The 26,419-nt window shown below is 42.8% G+C and overlaps 1 protein-coding gene across 3 annotated transcripts in view; it reads left to right on the plus strand.

Moving 5' to 3' along the window:
- The first annotated feature begins 213 nt into the window (after nucleotides 1-213).
- Nucleotides 214-26,419, plus strand: part of LOC125453457 (NADP-dependent malic enzyme, mitochondrial-like) — a 169,222-nt gene continuing 143,016 nt past the window's right edge. The window contains exon 1 of one of the 3 annotated variants that reach the window (XM_048533090.1): nucleotides 214-719. In XM_048533090.1, the coding sequence (XP_048389047.1) occupies nucleotides 498-719 (222 nt within the window). In that variant the 5' untranslated portion in view covers nucleotides 214-497. The remainder of the gene's footprint in view (nucleotides 720-26,419) is intronic. The other 2 variants (XM_048533093.2, XM_059646564.1) reach the window with 2 other exon arrangements.

The following is a 26,419-nucleotide window of genomic DNA, read 5'->3' on the forward strand; positions in this document are numbered from 1 at the left end:
CTATGCAAACCCCTTAATTTGTCTGACATAAGGAAATAATTAAAATCTAAACAGACGTTGCAAATTCCTCCTTTGTCAAAGTCCCTTCGGTTTCATGAAAAAGCTCAAAATAAAGTACAAATGTAAAAACAGCAGCAGCAGCCAGTTTGTACGATGACTACCCTAAGACAAAAGACACTGTCGGGGGATTTGAAGCGCGAGGGTGAGCGCGCCACCAGCCGCGGCTGTTTAGGGAAGGCGCGTGCGGGGTAAACTACTGCCGGAATGAGGAGAGCGGAGCCGGGCCACTAACCGATGTAATCGTGCAGGCTCATCACAAGTGAACCTTGGCCCTCCGGCAGGGCACTAACAGCTGGCAGCAGTAGTCAGACATCCCCGACACCACATTGATCGGCTCTGCATCCTGGAGCAGCCGCTTTATGGTCAGGGTTGGAAGTGAGTCAGTTTGCACAGTCCGGATTTGACCCCTCTCCGTCTCTCTCTCTCTTTTATCGCATATGAATGCGACGAGGAACATGAGCGCTTTGGCGTTTGCTCGGCGTCTCTTCGGCAGAGAGACCTTCAGCACTCAGCCGTTCAGCCGGCTGGCAGGAGTGGGAATCCGGAGCGATTTGCAGCTGGAGAGAAAGAGCAGCAGCGGCCCAGGGCCAAATCTCCACCACCAGCCTCACATCAAGAAGCGGGGCTATGAGATCACTCGCAACCCCCACCTCAACAAGGTAAAAAGAGAGCAGGTCGCCAAGGGAGAAGCAGTGGGAAGGGTGGAGTGGGGTGGGATTCCTTCAGCAGCTTCCTACTCATTGTTCAAAGCAGGCCGGGTCAAAGCAGCTTCAGCAGTAATCTCTGCTTCCAGACACACAACAAAACCTGCTCATCGCTAGAAAAGAAAGCCGCAAAATACTGGCCCTGCCGATTACATCGATTGCTGTGTGAAACTTGACAAAGCTGTCTAGGCAATATCTAATACGAAATCTGCAGGAATGGGTCAAGGGTCCCAAGATCAGGAAAGTTGCACGCAGAGCGTTTTCCCAGGGGGTCGAGAGGCAATTTTTTGTAGCAGTGTGAAAAAATGAAACGCTCTGGCCTGATCATTTAGTTTACAAAAAGCAGAAAACCATCCAGAGGTCTATGATTTACACCACTCTGAATATAACTCCAGTGTCCTGTTAATTTGAAACTATTCGGGAGTTTATTTGACCTAATTGCTGCGTAAAATACAGCGGCTTTTTTAAAAAAACCGGAGAAGGTGAAAACTTCAAGCAAAAGCAAAAAAATGCTAGATGCATTCAGCCGGTCAAAATAGAGCAGATAAATGGATGTTTCAAAAATTGATCTTTTTATCAGAATATTATGTTTATGCTTCCTGACTTTTTAAAATGTATGCACTGCTTTATATGCTCACACTTAACTTGCCAGAGATGACTTTCTGTGTGAGCTCCCAATCCTCCATTGTAAATGCAGACTTGATATGGAGGTCTCAGATAATAAAATGTGAGGCTGGATGAACACAGCAGGCCCAGAAGCATCTCAGGAGCACAAAAGCTGACGTTTCGGGCCTAGACTCTTCATCAGAGAGGGGGATGGGGTAAGGGTTCTGGAATAAATAGGGAGAGAGGGGAGGCGGACTGAAGATGGAGAGAAAAGAAGATAAGTGGAGAGGAGAGTATAGGTGGGGAGGTAGGGAGGGGATAGGTCAAGGAGGTGGGATGAGGTTAGTAGGTAGGAGATGGAGGTGTGGCTTGGGGTGGGAGGAAGGGATGGGTGAGAGGAAGAACAGGTTAGGGAGGCAGAGACAGGTTGGACTGGTTTTGGGATGCAGTGGGTGGAGGGGAAGAGCTGGGCTGGTTGTGTGGTGCAGTGGGGGGAGGGGACGAACTGGGCTGGTTTAGGGATGCGGTGGGGGAAGGGGAGATTTTGAAGCTGGTGAAGTCCACATTGATACCATTGGGCTGCAGGGTTTCCAAGCGGAATATGAGTTGCTGTTCTTGCAACCTTCGGGTAGCATCATTGTGGCACTGCAGGAGGTCTAGGCCCGAAACGTCAGCTTTTGTGCTCCTGAGATGCTGCTGGGCCTGCTGTGTTCATCCAGCCTCACATTTTATTATCTTGGATTCTCCAGCATCTGCAGTTCCCATTATCATTGATATGGAGGTCTGTCTTTTTTTATATTTCAAAAATATACTTCATTCATAAAAAATCACATTGTGCAAATATATATACATTGTCGCAAAAGCAGTTCGGTTCTGTACAGTTGCATATCGAGCTAATAAACAAAACATTGGATTTTGACTCTACCCAAAAAACCAAAGACTCTCACACATACATTACTAATATTTACACATATTGAGGCACTAGGAGGGTCCATTAACTGAAAAGAACCCCCATCCTTCAGCAGGAAGATCTCAGTGTGCTTTCCCCACTGTGCCTTGGCAGCAGCTGCTCCATGCTTTAGTGCCTCCCTTAGCACATAGTCCTGGACCTTGGAATGTGCCAGTCTGCACACACTTTCCTTGTTAATGGCCTAATGTAGGTAATTTAGTATAACTGCTAAATTGGATAGTGTAGCATGAATATTTGCCCAACGCAGTCATCAGTTTACTGCAGGTGATATAATCATTGGGTCCTTATGTATGCACCTTTCAGCAGATCCAGCAGAGATTTGTGGAATATTGTAGAATCAACCCTATAACCTACTTAATCACTTTCCGCTCTCTTTGCTTTGTCCAGACTTTTAGTATGGCTCTTGTTGTCAAACAATGCTGTCTCCCCTTTTCAAAATAACTGCTTAAATAATTTTAAGCTGTTAAGTTCCAATCACCATTTAAGTGTGGGAAAAAGTAACTTCTATCAAATTATTCTCAATTATTTTGTTTTTATAATGTACTGCCAACAAAATACCGTAATGAAAACAAACTACCTCTAGTGTCTAATTTTGCTATTCCTGAATACTTATCATAGTCTTGTATTGTTTACCTTACATAGATCTCACAATGGATTGGTAAATAGAGTAGGTGTAATTTATCTGAAAGTCCCAACCAAGGTTACATTAAAGACAATCAGGAGGCTGGAAGAACATAGCAAGCCAGGCAGCATCTGGAGGAAATACCAGTCCTGAAGAAGGTCAGTACCCGAAACATTGACTTGTCTTTTCTCCAGATGCTGCCTGGCTTGCTGTGTTCTTCCAGCATCCTGTTTGACTACCTGGATTCTAGCATCTGCAATTTTTTTTTTGTCTCTTACATAAAAGACAAAGCTATAGAGCAAATCAACTCTTCTGTATTGCTGCTTAGTCTCCTTATGGTTGCTGGACACGTCTAATCTTCCTGGCCCTTGACTCATTAGTATGTTCGTAATAACAATATTGTTGGGGGCAGAAGGAGACAATTCATTCCGTCATGTCTGTATTGGGTCTCTGAGCATTTTAGCTTTATGTCAAACTCGTTGCTTGTTCTCGGTAACCCTGCGCATTGTTCGTATTTTAAAAAATCATCCAAAGACCCTACAAATGCCCTCTTCTGTTGAATCTGCCTCTGTCACTTTTCCAGGCTGTGCATTCTGTACCCTAAATGCTCACTGTGTGAAATGTTTTTTTTTCAATTTGCATTTGCATTTTTTGTCAAACACTTTAAAATTGTATACCCTAGATCCATTACAAAACTATTATTGTAAATACCCTCTGAACTGTCTCTCTAATGCATTCACGTTGTTCTTGTGACATGGCATCCAGACTCTGCACAAAACTCCAAGTGACATCTAAACTGCATCGCCTATAATTTCGACACAACCTCTCAGTCTTGAACTGTAATGGTTGTACGCATATGCACGCAGGACTCTGCTCCAGTACACCTTTGTTCTTCATGTTCTTTGTATCAAAATATAGCTCTTCACAGTTCTCTGCATTGAATTTCATCTGCCACTCCATCAGTGTGCCAATGTCCTTCTGAAATTCTGCATTGTCTTCCTCATAGTTTACAATTCTCTCAAGTTTTGTGAATGTGACAAACTTTACAAGTGTCCTTTGCACACCAAGATCTTGGTTATTAATATAATCCGAAAAAGTACGGATCCCTAAACTGATGACTGGGTCGATTTTTTTAATCCACGTTACTACTGTCCTTTTATTCAGTGACCTATCGCTTTCATCATGAATGTCTCACTGTATTGAACATTTTTTGGAAGTCTATTTACACTATATCAACGGCCTTCCCCTTGTCAACTCTCTCTGTGTTACCTCTTTTAAAAAGCTCCAGCAAGTTAGCTACACTCCATTTTCTCTTAAAAAATCCATGTTGTCTACTGTGATTCAATCCATATTTTCAATGTGACTATTAATTCTATTGTGATTAATTGTTTCCAGAAGTTTCTTCAACACTGGTTAAAATGACTGGTCTTAAATCAGTAACAAAACATCCTTTTATTTTCCTGATAAAATTGCATTTAGATAGTCACGGTCTGATTAGGGATAGTCAGTATAGATTTGTGCGTGGGAAGTCATGTCTGGCAGATCTTTTAGAGTTTTTCGAAGAAGTAACAAGAGGATAGATGAGGGTTGGACAGTGGATGTTGTCTGTGTGGACTTTAGTAAGACCTTTGAGAAGGTCCCGCAAGGCAGGCTAGTCATGAGGGTTGCATGGGATTCAGGGAGAACGAGCTAATTGGATTCAAAATTGGCTGGATGGTAGGAAGCAGAAGGTGATGTTTGAAGGTTGTTTCTCAGACTGGAGGCCTGTGACTCCTGATGTGCCACAGGGGATCTCTGCTGGGATCTTTGTTATTTGTTATTTACATAAATGATCTGGGTATGAATGTACAAGGCATGATTAGTAAGTTTGCGGATGATACAAAATTAGGAGGTATCCTTGATAGTGAGGAATGTTATCAAAAATTACAGAGGGATCTTGGTCAGATGGAAGTGTGGGCTTAGGATTGGCAAATGCAGTTCAATACAAGTGTGAAGTGTTGTACTTTGGAAAGTCAAACCAAGGTAGAACTTGTACAGTAAATGGTAAGGTCCTGAGGACTGTTGTGGAATAGAGGGACCTGGGAGTGCAAGTGCACAGTGGCATCACAGACAGGGTAGTGAAGAAGGCATTTAACATGCTGGCTTTTATTGGTCGAGGCATTCAGTGTAGAAGTTGGGACGTTATAAGCCATTAGTGAGCGCACTTGGAGTATTGTGTACGGTTTTGGTCACCCTGTTATAGGAAAGACATAGCTAAACTGGAAAGTTTGCAAAGAAGATTTATGAGGAAGTTGCCAGGACGAGTAGGCCAGAGTTATAGGGAGAGTTTGGCCAAGATAGGATGTTATTTCTTGGAACGCAGGAGAATGAGGGGTGACCTTATTGAGGTGTATAAAATCATGAGGGGCATAGATAGGATGAATGCATATTGTGTTTTTCCCAGGGATGGGGAATTGAAACTAGAGAACATAGGTTTAAGGTGAGAGGGGAAAGATTAAAGAAGAACCTGAGGGGCAACTTCTTCACGCGGACAGTGGTGCATATTTGGAATGGGCTGCCGGGGACAGTGGCTGAGGCAGGTACATTTAAAAATGTTTGGGTAGGTACATGGCTGGGAAGGGTTTAGAGGGTAATGGACCAAATGCGGGCAATTTAGAGCTAGCTGAGTGGGGAACATGGTCAGTATAGGCCAGTTTGGGCCACAGGGCCTATTTCCATGTTGTGAGGGGAAGATAACAAGGTGTAGAGCTGGATGAACACAGCAGGCCAAGCAACATCTTAGGAGCAGGAAAGCTGATGTTTCGGGCTTAGACCCTTCATCAGAAATGGGGGATGGAGTTCTGAAATAAATGGGGAGAGAAGGAGAGGCAGATCGAAGATGGATAGAGGAGAAGATAGGTGGAGAGGAGACAGATAAATCAAAGAGGCGGGGATGGAGCAAGTAAAGATGAGTGTAGGTTGGGAGGTAGGGAGGAGATAGGTCAGTCCAGAGAGGACAGACAGGTCAAGGAGGCAGGATGAGGTTAGTAGGTAGGAACTGGGGGTGCGGCTTGAGATGGGAGGAGGGGATAGGTAAGAGGAAAAACAGGTTAAGGAGGCGGGGGCAAGCTGGGCTGGTTTTGGGGTGCGGTAGGGGGAGGGGAGATTTTGAAGCTTGTGAAATCCACTGGTATTTCCATGTTGCATTACTTTATGACTCTATGATGCCAAAAGTGAAAATACATATATAGTGGGTAGTTGCAAAGCCATTGAATCAGACCAAAGAAGTAAAATTTAAAAGTTTGTGTCTAAGAGCCTGCATAATATATAGATGGCTTGATTATCTTCTCTAATATATTGTTGTAATTGTTCACACACCTAGATTCTAGGCTTGGTTGTTCTCAGATTAATGCATATTGGTCAGTTATATTTTTTAGAATTGGTTGCTTTCTGATGTTTTCATACATTCATTGTTGAAAGTTATTAGCGAGTTTTGAGAAGATTTGTAAGTATCTTTTTGGTGTTCTCTGCACAGTTGAAAGTTTGAACAGTTCTCTGAGTTGATTTTTGTTTGTCCTCAATGTTACTGCATTAGATGTGACTTCATAGTGTCTAGACTCACTGCAAACTTTGGATATCTCAGCAGGTCCTTGATTAAGGTGTACAACTGTGATTTTCTATGCTATTCACAGGTTAGGCCGTTCGGCATTTACATAACAGCCGTGGACCATCTCTATTCTCCCTCTTCTTTGGGACCTTCTGTGTTTCTGAGAACTCAGACAGATGATGGCTTGACAAAGTTGTCTAAACTTGCTTTCCAAACATGATCTCATTTGACAGTAAGCTTGTATCTCGAGGTATGGTTTTTAGGTGCAACAGAGCAATTTAAACTTTTTTTTTGTCGCCCACACTTCACAGTAATCACTTTAATCATGTAAACTAATTGTTTGGTGAGGCTGTTAGATCTAAGATAATATGGTAAAGTGTCATGTGGTTTGTGTCCCTTTTGACACACATGCCCAAAAGGTTATTATTGGATATTATCACTTCAGATGCACTGAATAGACTGAATATTGTATTCATTAACCTGACATTTCATTTAACTGTATGACAACTAAAAATTTGAAAAAGTAGTCTTGCTCTTATTGGCCAGTGCATTGAATATAAGAGTTGGGAGATCACATTGCAGCTGTACGGGACATTGGTTGGGCCACTGTTGGAATACTGTGTGCAGCTCATTGGAGGCTGAGGGGACCTTTTAAAGAGGTTTATTAAATCATGGGAACATGGATTGGGTAAATAGTTAAGGTCTTTTCCCAGGGTTGGGAGTCCAAAACTAGAGTGCATAGGTTTGAGATGAGAGGGTTAAGATTTAAAAGGGACTTAAGGGGCAACTTTTTCATGCAGAGGGTGGTGCGTGTGTGGAACAAGCTGCCAGAGGACGTGGTGAAGGCTGGTACAATGACAACATTTAAAAAACATTGGGATGGGTACACGAATAGGAGAAGTTTAGAGAGATATAGGCCAAATGCTGGCAAATGAGGATATCTATTGGCATGGACGTGTTGGACCGAAGGATCTGTTTCCGTGCTGTGTATCCCTATGACTCTATGACTAGGAGAGAATTGGTGCTAAGAATGATAAATAGATCTGTTGTAATTTTGGACCAAGGGAACTGAAGAAATCTTGTTAGTTTCTTTGCGTTGCTGTGTTTGGTAGTTCTCACATCTAGCATACTCTCACTGTTTTATTTTCTACCTTGTTGTTGACCTCAGGCCAATATGTAGTATTCTGCACCAAGCATCATGTTCAATCTATTTTCAGATGCCCTCTATGAAGCTATGACTCTGTCCTGGCAAAGGGCTTCAAGCACTTGTTTCCTTTCTAAAAATTACACTCTTTGCTATGGTCAGTTCATCCCTACTGAGCATTTCTGGCACATCTTGTATTACTTCAGGCCATCCTCCTATAATTATTTTCCACAGTGCCTTCAGCCATGAATCATTAGCTATTTCATTTTGAAGTTGGTTGGATTGTTACTGACCAAAGTTCATGAAAATATCCTTGAGAAGATCTTCCACATCGATGGTTGTATTGTCTACTTGTGAGCTTAGTGTAAACACAACATTCATATTTTGCTTTGGTAATTTTGCTCAGTATGAGTTTGTAGAAGATGTTGACGCTGTACACAGACATGCTCCCCACCAACCATACTTTTACTAAAATTTGTTATATTTTGGGTAATGCACTTATTAGTTGTTTGTGCCAAATAGTTTCCGTGATTCATGATCAGTTCCTACAGTGAATTGCTTATGGAACAGATATGTTGGAAGAGCTGGAATTGCCATTTTGCAAGATGTATACTTTTCATCCTTTCGAGATGCATTGATTTTGAGGAATGTTTTCTTCCTTGGATCGTAGTACTGTGGATACCATTTTGTGCTGACAATTGTTTGAATGATTCATGAATTGGCGGCCTTCTTGCTGTACATATTGGATGTCTTAAGCATTGTCTTAATGATGGTGCTTTATTGAAAAATTATAATATGTATGTTACTAGGAGGTTTTAAAAGCCTTAGACATCTCAATGGATCTTCGTCTTGGGGAATATGAATGGCATACAAACTTGTCTGATACTGGACCTGCTGCTTCTCCAGCCCAACTCAGAACTGATTCATAAACAGTATGGATCACATATCTGGCTCTTAAAATAATGACACAACAACTTGCACCCAGTACCCCTTTCATCCTCTTGGCTGGAGTTTGGGAGTGAGAGGAGGGTTAAAAGATTCTTTTCTGTAGCTTTCACATCCATTGCACCATTCCAATTAATTTTCAGTGCACCTTTCACGTAGCTTTTATATCCTTTATGTAATTGAGTGTCCAGAACGGTAAAGTATTCTAACTGCAGCCTCATTTACGTTGTCTAAAAATTCAACATCTGCTATTGGATCTATTTTCTTAACTTACCCAAAAACCTATCAGTCAAGCAGGATGTAGCTTCAGTACAGAGGGGAAAAAAAGGGCCTTTAAATGATTGCACATTCTAAGTGTGCTGTACACAAAATATGCAAAAGAGAAGCCTAATGCTGTTGCGAACCTCTTTGATTTGTCTTGAGGTAGCCTGTGCAATAATGACTAGTGGCAGAACTTGGGATTGCTGTCAACCCAGAGAGCAAGTGCTCCTCCAAACTCCTGTCTCGCCTCCTGGATTACTGTTCTCACTGCCCCACTTATCTGAAGTTGCTGCATGATACTGCATGTTTCATTGACAAACTATGATTAGAGTCAATATGTTGACAACTGTGGAACAATATCTGTGGAATTTCTACAACAAAATGTCTGTTCCGAAATCATTATGTGGACTCAACTTTTGGTAAAAGTTTTAAAAATTTATACTAAAGTATCAATAGAAAATTTATTGCATTATCTTTTATGAAATTTGTGAACCTTAGTGGACATGGAATGACAGCAGAATGATTTGTCTCCATTCAAAGTTAAAGAATTCAGAAAGAGAGCAATAAAAAGCATATCTAAGTAAGTATTCAGATTTTTAAATTCGTTGTCAGGACGAGGGCATTGCTGGCCCAGCCCGCATTTATTGTTCATCCCTAATTACACAGAGGGCAGATAAGAGTCAACCGCATTGCTGTGTGTCTGGAGTCACATGTCAGCTAGACCTTGTAAGGATGGTAGTTTCCTTCCCGAATGATATCCGTGAAACAGCACGTTAGTCAACTCTGAGTAGGATTATGACTCATCTTCCTGTATTTTTTAAACAACTGCAAGTTGCTTGGAAATTTAAAAATATTTCAGTAGCCGTGATTGATAAAATCTCTTTTAGGCAGGTATCATTACTTTTTTTGTAATTGCATCTGACCTTCAAAATCCTACAAGCAATATTGCAGTAAGATAATAAAATGTGAGGCTGGATGAACACAGCAGGCCAAGCAGCATCTCAGGAGCACAAAAGCTGACGTTTCGGGCCTAGACCCTTCATCAGAGAGGGGGATGGGGAGAGGGAACTGGAATAAATAGGGAGAGAGGGGGAGGCGGACCGAAGATGGAGAGTAAAGAAGATAGGTGGAGAGAGTGTAGGTGGGGAGGTAGGGAGGGGATAGGTCAGTCCAGGGAAGACGGACAGGTCAAGGAGGTGGGATGAGGTTAGTAGGTAGCTGGGGGTGCGGCTTGGGGTGGGAGGGAGGGAGGGATGGGTGAGAGGAAGAACCGGTTAGGGAGGCAGAGACAGGTTGGACTGGTTTTGGGATGCAGTGGGTGGGGGGGAAGAGCTGGGCTGGTTGTGTGGTGCAGTGGGGGGAGGGGACGAACTGGGCTGGTTTAGGGATGCAGTAGGAGAAGGGGAGATTTTGAAACTGGTGAAGTCCACATTGATACCATATGGCTGCAGGGTTCCCAGGCGGAATATGAGTTGCTGTTCCTGCAACCTTCGGGTGGCATCATTGTGGCAGTGCAGGAGGCCCATGATGGACATGTCATCTAGAGAATGGGAGGGGGAGTGGAAATGGTTTGCGACTGGGAGGTGCAGCTGTTTGTTGCGGACTGAGCGGAGGTGTTCTGCAAAGCGGTCCCCAAGCCTCCGCTTGGTTTCCCCAATGTAGAGGAAGCCGCACCGGGTACAGTGGATGCAGTATACCACATTGGCAGATGTGCAGGTGAACCTCTGCTTAATGTGGAATGTCATCTTGGGGCCTGGGATGGGGGTGAGGGAGGAGGTGTGGGGACAAGTGTAGCATTTCCTGCGGTTGCAGGGGAAGGTGCCGGGTGTGGTGGGGTTGGAGGGCAGTGTGGAGCGAACAAGGGAGTCACGGAGAGAGTGGTCTCTCCGGAAAGCAGACAGGGGAGGGGATGGAAAAATGTCTTGGGTGGTGGGGTCGGATTGTAAATGGCGGAAGTGTCGGAGAATAATGCGTTGTATCCGGAGGTTGGTAGGGTGGTGTGTGAGAATGAGGGGGATCCTCTTTGGGCGGTTGTGGCGGGGGCGGGGTGTGAGGGATGTGTTGCGGGAAATACGGGCGACGCGGCCAAGGGCGTTCTCGATCACTGTGGGGGGAAAGTTGCGGTCCTTGAAGAACTTGGACATCTGGGATGTGTGGGAGTGGAATGTCTTATCGTGGGAGCAGATGCGGCGGAGGCGGAGGAATTGGGAATAGGGGATGGAATTTTTGCAGGAGGGTGGGTGGGAGGAGGTGTATTCCAGGTAGCTGTGGGAGTCGGTGGGCTTGAAATGGACATGAGTTACAAGCTGGTTGCCTGAGATGGAGACTGAGAGGTCCAGGAAGGTGAGGGATGTGCTGGAGATGGCCCAGGTGAACTGAAGGTTGGGGTGTAAGGTGTTGGTGAAGTGGATGAACTGTTCGAGCTCCTCTGGGGAGCAAGAGGCGGCGCCGATACAGTCATCAATGTACCGGAGGAAGAGGTGGGGTTTGGGGCCTGTGTAGGTGCGGAAGAGGGACTGTTCCACGTAACCTACAAAGAGGCAGGCATAGCTGGGGCCCATGCGGGTGCCCATGGCCACCCCCTAAACCAGCCCAGTTCGTCCCCTCCCCCCACTGCACCACACAACCAGCCCAGCTCTTCCCCCCCACCCACTGCATCCCAAAACCAGTCCAACCTGTCTCTGCCTCCCTAACCGGTTCTTCCTCTCACCCATCCCTCCCTCCCACCCCAAGCCGCACCCCCAGCTACCTACTAACCTCATCCCACCTCCTTGACCTGTCCGTCTTCCCTGGACTGACCTATCCCCTCCCTACCTCCCCACCTACACTCTCTCCACCTATCTTCTTTACTCTCCATCTTCGGTCCGCCTCCCCCTCTCTCCCTATTTATTCCAGTTCCCTCTCCCCATCCCCCTCTCTGATGAAGGGTCTAGGCCCGAAACGTCAGCTTTTGTGCTCCTGAGATGCTGCTTGGCCTGCTGTGTTCATCCAGCCTCACATTTTATTATCTTGGAATTCTCCAGCATCTGCAGTTCCCATTAGCTCTGATCACAATAATGCAGTAATTCTGTTTTGAACTATTTCTGTTCTCTGGTCATTTATCACAGTATTGCTGGGGTATGGATTGCACTGCAAATAAACATAACAAAAAGCAAATAAGAAATGATGCAATGAAAAGTATATATAAGATAAGCATTTTGTGTATCTGATAGGAGGTTTTCTACAGAAACTTTCTTTTGACCCAAATAGTACTTATATTGACAGTATATTATGCCTACCATTAATATCATTAAATGTGCATCTCCTTTTTTGCTGTGGATTTAGTTGAGGTTACTGCCTTTGACTGAAAGAGGTTACTCGGAGAACTCAACAAGCACTATTGGTTGATGGGGGTGTGAGAGGCTGTGAGCATTTGTCCATATATATAATTGTATTTTACCTTTTAAGGTAGATGTAACTGTCAATAACTAATTTCTGTCGTGCATTGATTTCATGTCTGGTAATGGAAGCATGTTTAAGAGGCAGTGTTAAATATGTCAATTAATGATCACATATTCTCAGCTAAAAATACTAACAGCAAATGACATACTAAACCAATGTTGCAGTTTAACATTTAAACCATTGAGCGTGGTACTATAGTTTCATCCTGGACTATAGTAGTGAATGCACAGCTCTCAATTTGGAGGAAAAAGTCTCTACACATTGAGAATATATTTGGAATGACTGCCTTTCGAAAGGAGCTGAACTTCGAATTATTTTCTAACCTGGCCTAAGATTGTTTTCCTTTTGCTTCTCTTTTCTTTCCAGGCAGTTGTGTGATTAGGTACGCTGAGGCTTTGACTTCTTCATAGGCAGTTCCTTGTGATCAAGGATGACTTTCTTCCTCAATAGAAATGAGTTCTCAGGTGACTTAAGAGTTCGGTGCACAGCTTATAGTCTCTGTCAGAGTTGAGTAGATGGTGGCTGGATGATTAGGCGGGAGACGTGCCAGAGTTGCTTTATGCTACTTTCTCTTTTGATGCTTGTTTCTTTTGGCGATGTGAGTCAAGGTGTACACTTAACATAAATGCTTTCCTCCTACTTCAGGCCGTCTTGAGCTAGGGTTTTCCAGGTGTTGATGGCAAAGTTGTAAGTTTTCAAGGAAGCTTTGATGGTGTCCCCGAAGTATTTCCTTTACCTTCATTCGGCTTGCTTGCTGTGTTAATGCTCCGAATAGAGTGCTTGTTTTGGGAATCTCGCGTGAAGCATGCAGACGGTATGGCTAGCTCAACAGAGCTGATCGATTAGGATCAATGCATTGATGCTGGGGGTGATCTGAGCAAGAACAGTGACGTTGGTGCTCTGTTTCTGCCCATGAATTTATTGGATCTTATAGAGACATCATGGTAGAACTTCTCCAAGGCTTTTGAGGTTTCTTTGTGTCTTAGCCATATAGGAGGCCAGGTATCACTACTGCTCAGTAGACCACAAGCTTGGTACCGCTTTTGAGATCCAGGTCTTCAAACACTCTCGTTCTTCCTTGGGTGACCAAAGAAGATGGTGGGTGTAGACAGAAGCAGTCTGCACCATTGAATAATTAGCTGCATCAAATGGCCTTTTTTTTTGTATGTTTGAACTGGCTAGTTTCCACTAAAACAGTATAGGAAGTAATGATAAAACCCATTTACTTAGACTGAGGGTTTGCACTTGAGCTGTGAATCATAAAGCATTGAAATTAGATTCAGTGACAACATGCAAATATTTATTTCTATAATTCATATCACTTGATATTGAAAAATAGTGAAATAAAGTATAAAAATGAAGTTTGAAAATAAAACTCATATTAAGTTGAATCATTGATCATCATCATTAGTAATGAGTCAAATTTTTTTGTCACTCATCAAGTTCGGTGTTGTTAGACCGGAGAGGGATCTTCATTGTTGTTAAACCGGTTGCTAGATTTGCGTACATAAGTGAACTTCAAAAGTGGCTGCTTTTGATGTAAGAAAAATCCTAAGATGAAGTTCAATATTAAAGCAAATTGTGTTTATTCTTTAATTTGCACCAATATAGGTACTTCCTCTCCTGAGAGAAGCGAATAGCTACACATGAAACTTCAGAGAGAAACTGTTTCTTTGATTCTGAAGTATGTGATTTGATTTCTTTGGCAAATGCACTTACTGCGTAGAACAATACTAATTGTATCTCTTAGTGGCCTTTTAAAGTACTTACTGTCTTGATTTAGAGTTACCTTCAAATCGGTTCGCATGTTTGACATGGTGCATTATTTCAATGCCAACACTATGAATTGCGAAATTGTGATTTTTAAGTATCAGAATAGGTGAAAATTCGAACTGTTCTATTATTTTCTCTTAATTTACACACACCATTTGTTTCCTTCTTTCACGGCTTAATAAGTTAAGAGACCATAGTGTTGAGGTTAGTATATTAGCATGGATTGAACAAAAGGAAAACAAAAAAGAAGAAAGGCAGAGGAACAGGCCATTTGGTCCTCCAGGTCTGTGCCGATCTTCCTGCCCTAACTAAACATTAAAAACAAATCTTCTGTCCTTATTCAGACTGTATCCCTCTATTCTCTCCCAATTAATGTAACCATCCAGATGTCTCTTAAAGTTGCCAAAGTACCTGTTTCCATCACCTCCTCTGGCACAAGTTTGGCCAGATGATAGAAGACAGAGTTGGGATAAAGGAGGCATTTTCAGGATGGCAAGCTCTAAGTGGTGTGCCAAGGGGATCAGTGCAGGGGCCACATTTACTTACAATATATGCTAATCACTTGGTTGAGAAAAATGAATGTACATATGACAGCCCAGTTTTCGGATCAGTCAAAAAAGTGGGAAGGCAAGTGCCAAGGATGACATGGAGCATGCAAAGTGATAATGACAGATTCAGTGAAGGGATAAAAATCTGACCAGTGGAATAAAATTCAGGAAAATGTGTGGTTATGCAGTTTGACATAAAGAATAGAGGAGCAGAATATTATTTAAATGAATAAAGACTATTAAAAGCTGCAGAACCAAGGGATTTGAGACAAAAATAAAAATTGCTAGAAAAACTCAGTAGATCTGGCAGCATCTGTGGAAAGAAAGCAGAGTTAATGCTTCATGTGCATTGACCCTTTCTCAGAACTGGGAGTCTTTGTGCATAAATCATGAAAAAAAATGTAGCATATAAATTTAGTGGGTAATAGGGAAGGCGAGTGGGATGTTTGCCTTAATTTCAAAGGGTATGGAGTATAAAAGTAAGGAGGTCATGCTAAGACCATACAAGGCACTAGTGAGACAGTTGAAATACTATGAAGAGTTTCAGTCTCCTGACTTAAGGAAAAATATACTGGCATTGGACAGCCGAGAGAAGGTTTACTGTGCTGAACACAGAGGGATTTTAGTATGAGGAGAGGTTGAGTAGCGTGAGCCATTGCTCGTAGGAATTTCAGAAGAATGAGAGGCAACTTAACTGAAATAATCAAAATTCTTGAGGAGAACTGACGAGAGATGTGGAAAGGTTATTTCTCTTTGTGGAAGAATGAAGAATCAGGGGACATAATCTCAGATTATCTAATTTACAATTCTTTAATTTATTAATTTACGACAGAGATTTGGAGGAATTTCTTCTCTCAGAGAGATGAATCTGTGGAATATTTTACTACAAAGGCCTGGATCATTATGCTCAATGCTAAGATAGACAGAGTTTTAATCAGTAAGGGAATTAAATGTAACAGGGGAACAGCACTTAAGTAGAGTTCAGATTTATCAGATTAGCCATGACCACGTTCAGTGGCAGAGAAACTTGCTGGGCCAAATGGCATACTTCTATTCATATCTCATGGGCTTGTAGTTATTTGTAAAACGTTCTTTATGTAAGTACTGTGAATCAACCTGTTCAAATTTGTTTTGATTCGTCTCCTGCACAGTGGGACATGAACTCAGACCTTCTAACCCAGAAGCCAGGACACTACCACTGTACCACAAAACCCACTTAAATAGTCATGAAACTTCAGTAGATATCTTCAGGCAACCTGCCTAGGCCCATTATGAGACATGTCTGAGGCTGTTGGAACTATCCTTGTGCTATGAAGAGCTCTAAACAGTAAAATGAGACATACTAGTCTGACTGGTCTGATAAGTATTTTTAATCAACCTGTTCAACTAGTTCATCATTGATGCAGGTGCAACTTGAATCAGAGGAAACAGTTCCTATTCCACAGCCACACTGGCATTATCCCCTACCTCTTCCTCCGCTACATCGATGACTGTGTCTGTATTGCCTCGTGCTTCCACCAGGAGCTTGAACAGTTCATCAACTTTACTAACACCTTTCACCCCAATCTCACCTGAACCATCTCTGATACCTCTCTGTCCTTCCTGGACCTCTCTGTCTCCATCACTGGTGACTACCTTGAAACCGATATCTATTTCATTCCCACTGACTCTTGCAGCTACCTACACTACATCTCATTTCACCCACCTTCTTGCAGGAATACGATCCCCTACTCCCAATTCCTCTACTTTCGCTGCGTTTGCTCCCAAGATGGGGCATTCCACTCCCAAACATCTCAGAAGTTCTCTTATTTCAATGACTGCAACTTCACCCCTTCGGTGGTGGAAAATGCTCTCGACCTCATTTCTTGTGTTTCCCGCACCTCAGCCCTCATATCCCCTCCCTGCAATGAAACCAAAGACGGAATCCCCCTTGTCCTCACGTATCACCCCACTAACCTCCGGATTCAATGTACCATTCTCTGCCACTTCTGCCATCTGCAATCTGACCCCACAACCAAAGATATATTTTCCTCCTCACCCTTATCTGCCTTCCATAGGGACCAAGCTCTCTATGACTCCCCTGTCCACTCCACACTCTCCACTATCCCCACCACCTTTCCTTGCTATCATAGGAAGTGCTACACCTGCCCCTACACCTCCACCCTCACTTCCATCCAAGGAACCAAAAAAACGTTTCACATCAGACAGAGGTTCTCTTGCACATCCACCAATGTGGTCTACTGCATCTCTTGCTCCTGACGTGGTCTCCTCTACATTGGTGAGACCATGCGGAGGCTCGGAGACTACTTTTATAGATCTCCTGCGTTCTGTGCACAACAAACAACACCTTCCATTTGCAAACCATTTGAACTCCCCCCTCCCAGTCCATGGGCAACATGTCCATCCTGGGTGTCCTCCAGTGTCACAATGATGCCACCCAGAAACTGGAGGAGCAGCACCTCATATTCTACCCTACAACCCAAAGGTCTCAATGTGTACTTGACCAGTTTCAAAGTCTCCCCATGCCTGGCCTCATCCCATGACAAACCCTCCCTCTCATCCCCGCATCCTTGACCTGACACAACCTGTCCACCTTCTCTCCCACTTATCCACTCCTCCCACCTCACTGACCAATTCCCACAACTGCCTACCTGCACTCACCTATCACCATCCCACCTACCTTCCCCAGCCCCATCCCTCTTCTCTCTGTTTATTTCAGAACTTCCTTCCCCCTCCGCTATTTCTGAAGAAGCGTCCCAAACTGAAACATCAACTTCTTGCTCTTCTGATGCTGCCTAGCCTGCTTTGTTCCTCCACCTTCACACTGTGTTATTTCTGACTCCAGTATCAGCAGTTCTTACTATCTCTGGGATTTGAATCCAATCCAGTTGGCCAAAGGGTAGTGAAACTGCCATTGCGCCACCAAGAGCCCTTCGCTGTTGCTATATGGATATTTTCTAACCAATCAGTTCAGAGACAGCCCTGAATCTTTATGTAATTTGTGCTAAATTGACATTATTAGCTACCCTGTAAACCCCCTATACTGTGAGAAGGCTCCAATTGCAGTTCAAATTAGACTCTTTATCTTTTCTTAACTTTGATTTCTTGATGCAGCTTAACAACATGCCATTTAGTTGTTCAGTGTTGCAGATGATTTTAAATGTTGAATGTTGCTACATGCTCATTAGTACCTGTAAATCATGCCTCATGCTCGAACTTTCTAATTGATTTGCTGGATGTTTTACACATCGGATTAAAGAGAAGAATTAATTCCCTTTCAACCACCACAGCAGTATTCATTTAATTGTCATGGAAGCATGAAAAATCCAAGTAATTCTGTGCAAGAAATGGGTTGAAGTGAGTTGAAATCTTGCTCAAAGTATTTTTCTTGCGACATTCCACATGCTGTAATGGTGATTGATTTCACATCCTTTCCCTTCATCAAAAACAAACTCTAAAATTTAACCCTGATGACGAATATAATTTTTTTTTGAATAATGATTGGGCAACTGTTCTTAAATGCACTCCGAACTTTTTCAGGTATCTCTTAACTTAACCATGCTGTTAGCTCATTTGTTTGCAAACTAAAATCTGAGAAATAAATAAATGTTGAAGTGCCAAATTATGTTGTATTCTTGCGCCTCAGTGAGAAATGTTTGTGAAGCACTGTCCATCATGAGACTGGCTCTTTTCAAGTGTTATTTTTAGAGTAAATACCTATATACTCTGTAATTATTCATTTGTAGCAACCTGCCTATGAGAAATCTAACTGGATCAAGTGACTATTGTAATATTTGTAATTACAAATAAGAAAGTATTGAAGTTGACGAGCAAATGCAATGTTACAAGAGGATTGTAAATTTTGGTTGTAAAGTCCTACTTTTGATTCCGATTTGCCCAAGAAAAGGTGATAACGAGCCTTCGGTAGATTTGGTGTAGGTACACTTCTCGTTGTTGGGGAGGTCCAGAATTTTGACGCACTGATAGTGATAGAATGGCAATATTATTCAAAATCAGGATGGTTGTGTTCCCATGCATCTGCAACTTGTCTTTCTAGGTGGTAGAAATCACATATCAAGAAGGTGATGTTGAAGGAGCCTTGGCAAGTTGCTATAGTGCATCTTGTATGCAGCATCTACTGCTGCCACTGTATCAACACTGAAGTACGACTCAGTATTTCTGAAGGAGCTTTGATCGGGATTTTCTGTCAGAAATGCAAAGCTTTTTATTGCATTTAAACAAGGAGTAGGGTGGGAATCTGCACAGAAATGAGACTGAGCCCAGTTTTTCAAGAATGTATTTGTTGTTTTACTTTTGTCTTGTATCTGTAACTTGTCTGTTTATGGCCACATCTTTAATGGTATCTTTAATTTTAGTAGCAGTTATTTAATTTCTCATTTGAATATAGTTGTTGTTTTTATTGAAGATTCCTCATTTCCTATGGACATGACCTTAAAGGGGGATTAATTCAAACATAAAGGGAGGTTGCTTGTCCTTTGATTTAAGGATGTCATCTACTCACTTGCTGTTTTCGGTCATGGGTGTTAGTGTGATTGACAGGCTAAGACTGAACTAATAGATCTTTGTGCACTTGGGTCTATGTGTTCCACAGGGTAGTGGGGTCTAGAGTGCATGATTTGATTCATTTATTTCAAAATTTTCTGCCACTGCTGTGCCTCTTCATTTAACATGCTGTGCCTCCACATGATGCAGTTCAGCGACAAAGAATCAGCAACCATTTCAAATCATGCTAAAATACCTGGATTTGAATGTGCACAAATGAGCAATGTTAGAAGTGCATTGTTTTTCCACCTGCATTCCAAGTAAAATGGCACAATTGATGCTAAATGGTGATGTTGTTAGTTATTTAACTTTGCAACCCCACTGCCCTGGCTGGCGTTCCTTTCATCCTGTGGCATGTTGAGCACCTGTTAGTTATTGATGCCTTTTTATACACAGCATCTATTTTTACCATTATGTCATCTGGCATTGTGATGCATCTATTTATCTAAATAGTGCACATAACCTCTAGTGATATTTTGTGCCATTAGAATAATTAGATCTTAAAGGTTGCTGATCTGGAGCACCGCTTTCGTAGCTACCTTCTTTCTTTTATTTATATTCTGTTGTATTACCCCGTGGTTTGGTTTGTTAGATCTAATTGATAAATGCACAATAGAATATCACTCAAACTCTTAAAGTCAATTTACTGCGTAAATATTATGCCTTAGATTTTGAGCATTTTCTCATTGTAGGAAACCACTGTTTTCAAGGAATAGAGGGATAAAGAACACGTGCAAGCAGATGGGATTAGTATAGAATAGCATCATGGTCAGCATAGGAGTGGTGGGCTGAAGCGCTTGTTCCTGTGTCGTTCTGCTCTATGTTCATCTTCAAACACGTAAAGTTGGATAAATCCTCAGGACTGATCAGGTGTACCCTAGAACTTTGTGGGAAGCCACAGTTGAGGTGCCAGATGACTGGAGTTTGGCTGACATGATGTCACTGTTTAAGAAAGGTGGTAAGGAAAAGCTGGGGAACTATAGACTGTTGAGCCAGATGTCAGTGGTGGGCAAGTTGTTGGAAGGGATCCTGATGGACAAAATTTGTGTCTATTTGAAAAGGATTTGGGATAGTCAACATGGCTTTGTGTGTGGGAAATCATGCCTCACTAACTTAATTGAATTTTTTGAAGAAGTAACAAAGAGGGGATTGATGAAGGCAGAATGGTGGACATGATCTGTCTTCACTTCAGTAAGGTGTTTGACAAGGTTCGGCATGGTAGACTGGTTAGCAAGGTTAGATTACATGGAATACAGGGAGACCTAGCCATTTAGATACAAAACTGACTCAAAGCTAGGGGACAGAGGGTGTGATGGAGTGTTGCTTTTCAGACTGGAATGCCTGTGACCAAAGGTGTGCCACAAGGATTGGTGCTGGATCCCCTGTTTTTTTGTCATTTATATGAATGATTTATGTGTGAACATAGGGGGTACATTTAGTAAGTTTGCAGATGATGCCACATTGGAGGTGTAGTGGACAGGGAAGGTGGTTACCTCAGAGTACAGTGGGACCTTGGTCACATGGTCCAATGGGCCAAGGAGTGGCAAATGGAGTTTTATTTAGATAAATGTGATCTGCTGCACTTTGGAAAGGCAAATCAGGGCAGAACTTATACATTTAGTGGTAAGGTCCTGGAGAGTGTTGCTAAGTAAAGAGACTTTGGAGTGCAAGTTCATAGTTCCTTGAAAGTGGAGTAGACAGGATAGTAAAGAAGGTGTCTGGTATGCTTGCCTTTATTGGTCAGTGCATAGAGTTGTGAGATCATGTTGTGGCTGTACAGGACATTGGTTAGGCCACTTTTGGAATACTGTGTTCAATTCTGGCCTCCCTGCTTTAGGAAGGATGTTGTGAAACTTGAAAGGGTACAGAAAAGATTTACAAGGATGTTGCCAGGTTTGAAGAGTTTGAACTCTAGGGAGAGGCTGAATAGGCTGGGGCTATTTTCCCTGGAGCGTCAGTGGCTGAGGGTTGACCTTTTTAGAAGTTTATAAAGCCATGAAGGGCATAAATAGGGTAAATTGCCAAAGTCTTTTCTTTCGAGTCCAAAACTGAAGGGCATAAGTTTAAGGTGAGCAGGGAGAGATTTCAAAGGGACCTAAGGGCAAAACTTTCACACAGAGGGTGATGTGTGTATGGAATGAGGAAGTGGTGGAGGCTGGTATAATTACAACATTTAAAAGGCATCTAGATGGGTATATGGGAGATAATGGGAACTGCAGATGCTGGAGAATCCAAGATAAAAAAGTGTGAAGCTGGATGAACACAGCAGGCTCTGATGAAGGGTCTAGGCCCGAAACGTCAGCTTTTGTGCTCCTGAGGTGCTGCTTGGCCTGCTCTGTTCATCCAGCTTTACACTTTATCTTAGATAGGTATATGGATAGGAAGGATTTACAGGGATATGGGCCAAATGCTGGTAAATAGGACTGAATTCATTTAGGAATGTCTTTGGAATAGATGAGTTGGACTAAAGGGTCTGTTTCCATCCTGCACAGATCTATGATTATGGCTCAGACCTAGTCCAGAGCATTCCCACCTCCCTGACCACTCAACAACTTTATAGTGGGACAGACAAGCCCTTCGCAAGTCAGCCTGTCCTTGCCTCAGTGGAGGGCCAATTAATTGTGGTCATTAACACATTTGTCAACAGACTTTGTGCCATTTAGCAACAAATACATAGTGTTAAGCTACAAATCCGGGTTTGTTTTTTGACTTAATAGCAAACTAGATGACCAGTAACCTTATGGCCAAAAGTAGATAATTTCTTAGAAAACTTAACGTGAAACTGTGGCAGTATCTTGATCACAGTTATTTGCCTCTGCCAGTAACTTGTGTGCCATTAAGTTCATATTGTGAAGAATACTCTTGTTTATAATGTTTAATAGAACTGGTGTTCTCTTCAGGTATTGATATGGTATGGTATGGTGTTTCACAATTCATGTGATGCTTGTTTCTTGTGTTATATCTGAAAAGTTGCTGAACTGAATGAGCTTCTCATGTTTTAGAAGTGTCAGGTCATAAATCTGTATTATTGCTGCCCGTGGAGATCCTGCAAAGAAGTGTGAATTATCTGAGTATTGTTGATATCTTCAAAGTAAACTTAAAATAGTGTAATCATAGAATTCCTATAGAGTGGAAGCAGGCCAATTGGCCCATCGAGTCCCAGACCCACCCCACCATGCTATCCTTGTAGCCCTGTGTTTCCCTTGGCTAATCCACCTAGCCTGCACACCCCGGACACTATGGACAGTTTAGCACAGCCAATCCGCCTGCACATCTTTGGAATGTGTGAGGAAACCAGAACACCTGGAGGTCACCCATGCAGCAATGGGGAGAATATGCAGACTCCACATAGGCAGTCATCTGAGGGTGGAATTGAACCCAGGTTCATGGCACAATGAGGCAATAGTACTAACCACTGTGTCGCCTCAGTAACTGAGTCACTGCTGGAATATAATAATATAATTGCATTCAAGTAAATTAAAGGTGTATTGAATTGTGGATAAAGCAACCCAAGGGTTGTGAAAAGACCAAATCTGCACCTTCCAATATTTGCACACAGTTTCAAGTAGTAGCTCCTTAGCTCAGTATTTGTATTTGCTGTTTAATGCCGGGTTAAATAACTAATGTAGTTTTCTGTAAAAGCCAATTGATGGATGAGTAGTGATTCTTGAAGTGTTTATAGCTTCTTAGTGTCATTAATTGTAACAATATTCTATCTAGTTTAAATCTTATCAGAAATAAAAGCACATATAGTGGTCCTGAAAAGTTAAAATTCTAATTGTGCAATTTCAGTGATTATTTTTTTAAAATGTGCCACATTTTTAAAAGCTGTTTTAAGTTTTTATACATCTTATTTTTATTTTAAGTTGCACGTATTTCTTGATCTGAAACCTTGGTACATTAACATGTAGAAAATTCCAGAAAGGTTTCTGGTGGTGCCCTCGAAAAGAAAGGTCAGCTCAAGGAGCCGTGAGGAGGAATGAGTTAAAGGGGGAATTTAAACAAGATGTGAAAGGTGGAAAGGGAGTGGTAGAGCCAGAGATGTTTTTGGACGGATTTGTAAAGTGTGGTGCTGATGGACAACAATGGTGGGGTAAAGGAGGTGAAGTTTAAAGAAAAGGTTAACAAAATGGAGAGTTTGGGTTTGTTGGACCTATTGTCACATGTATCTAGATAGGTACCGTGAAAAGAGTTTTGCTACCACAGTCTGGTGCCATTTTGAGTTACAGAAAGAATTGAAAAAAAAATCTTCTGTACAAGGGATCTTCACACACCAGGTTGTCTGTAAGATCTCTGCAAGATGTCCCCGGCCTCAAGGAGACCCCTTGTTTCAGATCTACAGCAGCCAGGATTCCCCACTCCAGGCATCACCTCAATCACAGCAATCTGTTGCCGCTGCCAAGAGTCCCTTCTCCAGGCGCCATCACCATAGTACCGCAATAGTAAAGGATGAAGCTGTGAAGAAGTGATGATGGAAATGTTAAATTTGGGTCTTGTGGGAGTAAATATTGGATAGTACTTGGTGAAGGAGGGAACATGAGCAGTGGAGTTCTGGTTGGGCCAAAGTTAATGGAAGATGGGAGACTGACAGGGACAGTATTGGTTGGAAGTTGGAGGTTCCAGGGTTTAGACCTTTCATTAAGGTCAGGGAAGGTGGTAAAAGAGGGGGAGGTGTGGCTTTGATAGTCAAGGACAGTATAACGGTGGCTGAAAGAACTTTTGTTGAGGACTCGCCTACTGAGATGGCATGGGCTGAGGTCAGAAACAGGAGAAGAGAGTTAACACTGCCGGGAGTTTTTTACACGCCCCCGCAAAGTTCCAGGGATGTGGAGGAGAGGATCGGCAAAACTATTCTGGGCAGGAGTGAAAAGAACAGTGTGGTCATTATGAGAGACTTTAACTTCCCTAACGTTGACTGGAAATGCTATAACTCTAGTACATCGGATGGATCAGTTTTTGTCCAATGTGTGCAGGAGGGTTTCCTGACTCAGTGTGTCGAAGGGCCAACAAGAGGGGAGGCCACACTGGATCTGGTACTTGGTAATGAACCAGGCCAGGTGTTTGATTTAGTGGTAGGTGAGCACTTTGGAGAGAGTGACCATAATTTGGTTATGTTTACTTTAGCAATGGAAAGGGATAGGAACATACCACAGGTCAAGCGTTATAGATGGGGGAAGGGCAATTATAATGCGATTAGGCAAGACTTAGGAGGCATAGAATGGATTAGCAAAATGCAGGGGATGGGGACAATTGAAATGTGGAACTGGTTTAAGGAACAGATATTGCGTGTCCTTGATAGGTATGTCCCTGTCAGGCAGGGAGGAAGCGATAAGGTAAGGGAACCGTGGATTACTAAAGAAATTGTATCTCTTGTTAAGCAGAAGAGGGAGGCTTATGTGACGATGAGACGAGATGGTTCAGGTGAGGCGATGGAGAGTTACAGATTAGCTAGGAAGGATTTAGAGCGTTAAGAAGAGCAAGGAGGGAACATGAGCAGACATTGGCAGGTAGAATAAAGGAGAACCCTAAAGCTTTCTATAGGTATGTGAGGAATAAGAGAATGACTAGGGTAGGAATAGGGCCAGTCAAAGACAAGTGGGAAGTTGTGTGTGGATCCTGTGGAGATTGGAGAGGTGCTAAATGATTAATTATCATCTGTTTTCATTGAGGAATAGGAGAATATTATAGAGGAGATGACTGAGTTACGGGCTACTGGAATTGAAAGGATTAAGGTTAGTAAGGAGGAGGTGTTATCAATTCTAGAAGGTGTGAAGATAGATACATCCCCTGGGCCAGATGGGATTTTTCCGAGGATTGTCTGGGAAGCTAGGGAGGAGGTGGCGGAGCCTTTGGCCTGGATCTTTGAGTCCTCATTGTCTGCAGGTTTAGTACCAGAGGACTGGAGGATTGCACATGTTGAGCCCTTGTTCAAGAAGGGCAGTAGGGATGACCCAGGTAATTATAGACCTGTGAGCCTTACGTCTGTTGTAGGAAAAGTTTTGGAAAGGATTACAAGAGATAGTCAGCGTGGATTTGTCAAGGGCAGGTTGTGTCTCACAAACCTCATTGAGTTTTTTGAGAAGGTGACCAAACATGTGGATGAGGTAGGGCAGTTGACATGGTGTACGTGGACTTCAGTAAAGCCTTTGATAAGGTTCCACATGGTAGGCTATTGTAGAAAATACAGAGGCACAGGATTGAGGGAGATTTAGCAGTTTGGATTAGAAACTGGCTTTCTGTATGAAGGCAACGAGTGGTGGTTGATGGAAAATATTCAGCCTGGAGTCCGGTCGCTAGTGGTGTGCCACAAGGATCTGTTTTGGGACCACTGCTGTTTGTCATTTTTACAAATGACTTGGACGCAGGCATTGGTGGATTGGTTAGTAAGTTTGCAGATGACACTAAAGTCAGTGTAGTGGACAGTATGGAAGAATGTTGCAGGTTGCAGGGAGACTTGGATAAACTGCAGAATTGGGCCGAAAGGTGGCAAATGGAGTTTAATACAGATAAATGTGAGGTGATTCACTTTGGGAGGAATAACAGGAAGGCAGAATACCGGGTCAATGGAAAGATTCTTGGTAGTGTAGATGTGCAGAGGGATCTTGGTGTCCATATACATAGATCCCTAAAAGTTGCCACCCAGGTTGATAGTGCTGTTAAGAAGGCTTACGGTGATTTAGGTTTTATTGGTAGAGGGATTAAGTTCCGGAGCCGTGATGTCACGCTGCAACTGTACAAAACGCTAGTGCGGCCTCACTTGGAATATTGCATACAGTTCTGGTCGCCCCACTACAGGAAGGATGTGGAAGCATTGGAAAAGGTGCAGAGGAGATTTACCAGGATGTTGCCTGGTCTGGAGCGCAGGCCCTATGAAGAAAGGCTGAGGGACTTGGGTCTGTTCTCATTGGAGAGAAGGAGGCTAAGAGGGGATTTAATTGAGACGTACGAGATGATCAGAGGATTAGATAGGGTAGACAGTGAGAGTCTTTTTCCGAGGGTGATGACTTCAGCTCGTACGAGGGGGGATAGCTACAAATTGAGGGGTGATAGATTTAAGACTGATGTCAGAGGCAGGTTCTTTACTCAGAATGGTAAGGGCATGGAACGTCCTGCCTGCCAATGTAGTTAACTCAGCCACATTAGGGGCATTTAAACAGTCCCTGGATAAGCATATGGATAATGATGGGATAGTGTAG

Source organism: Stegostoma tigrinum, chromosome 6 (assembly GCF_030684315.1).
Source record: "Stegostoma tigrinum isolate sSteTig4 chromosome 6, sSteTig4.hap1, whole genome shotgun sequence".
Lineage (NCBI taxonomy): Eukaryota > Metazoa > Chordata > Chondrichthyes > Orectolobiformes > Stegostomatidae > Stegostoma > Stegostoma tigrinum.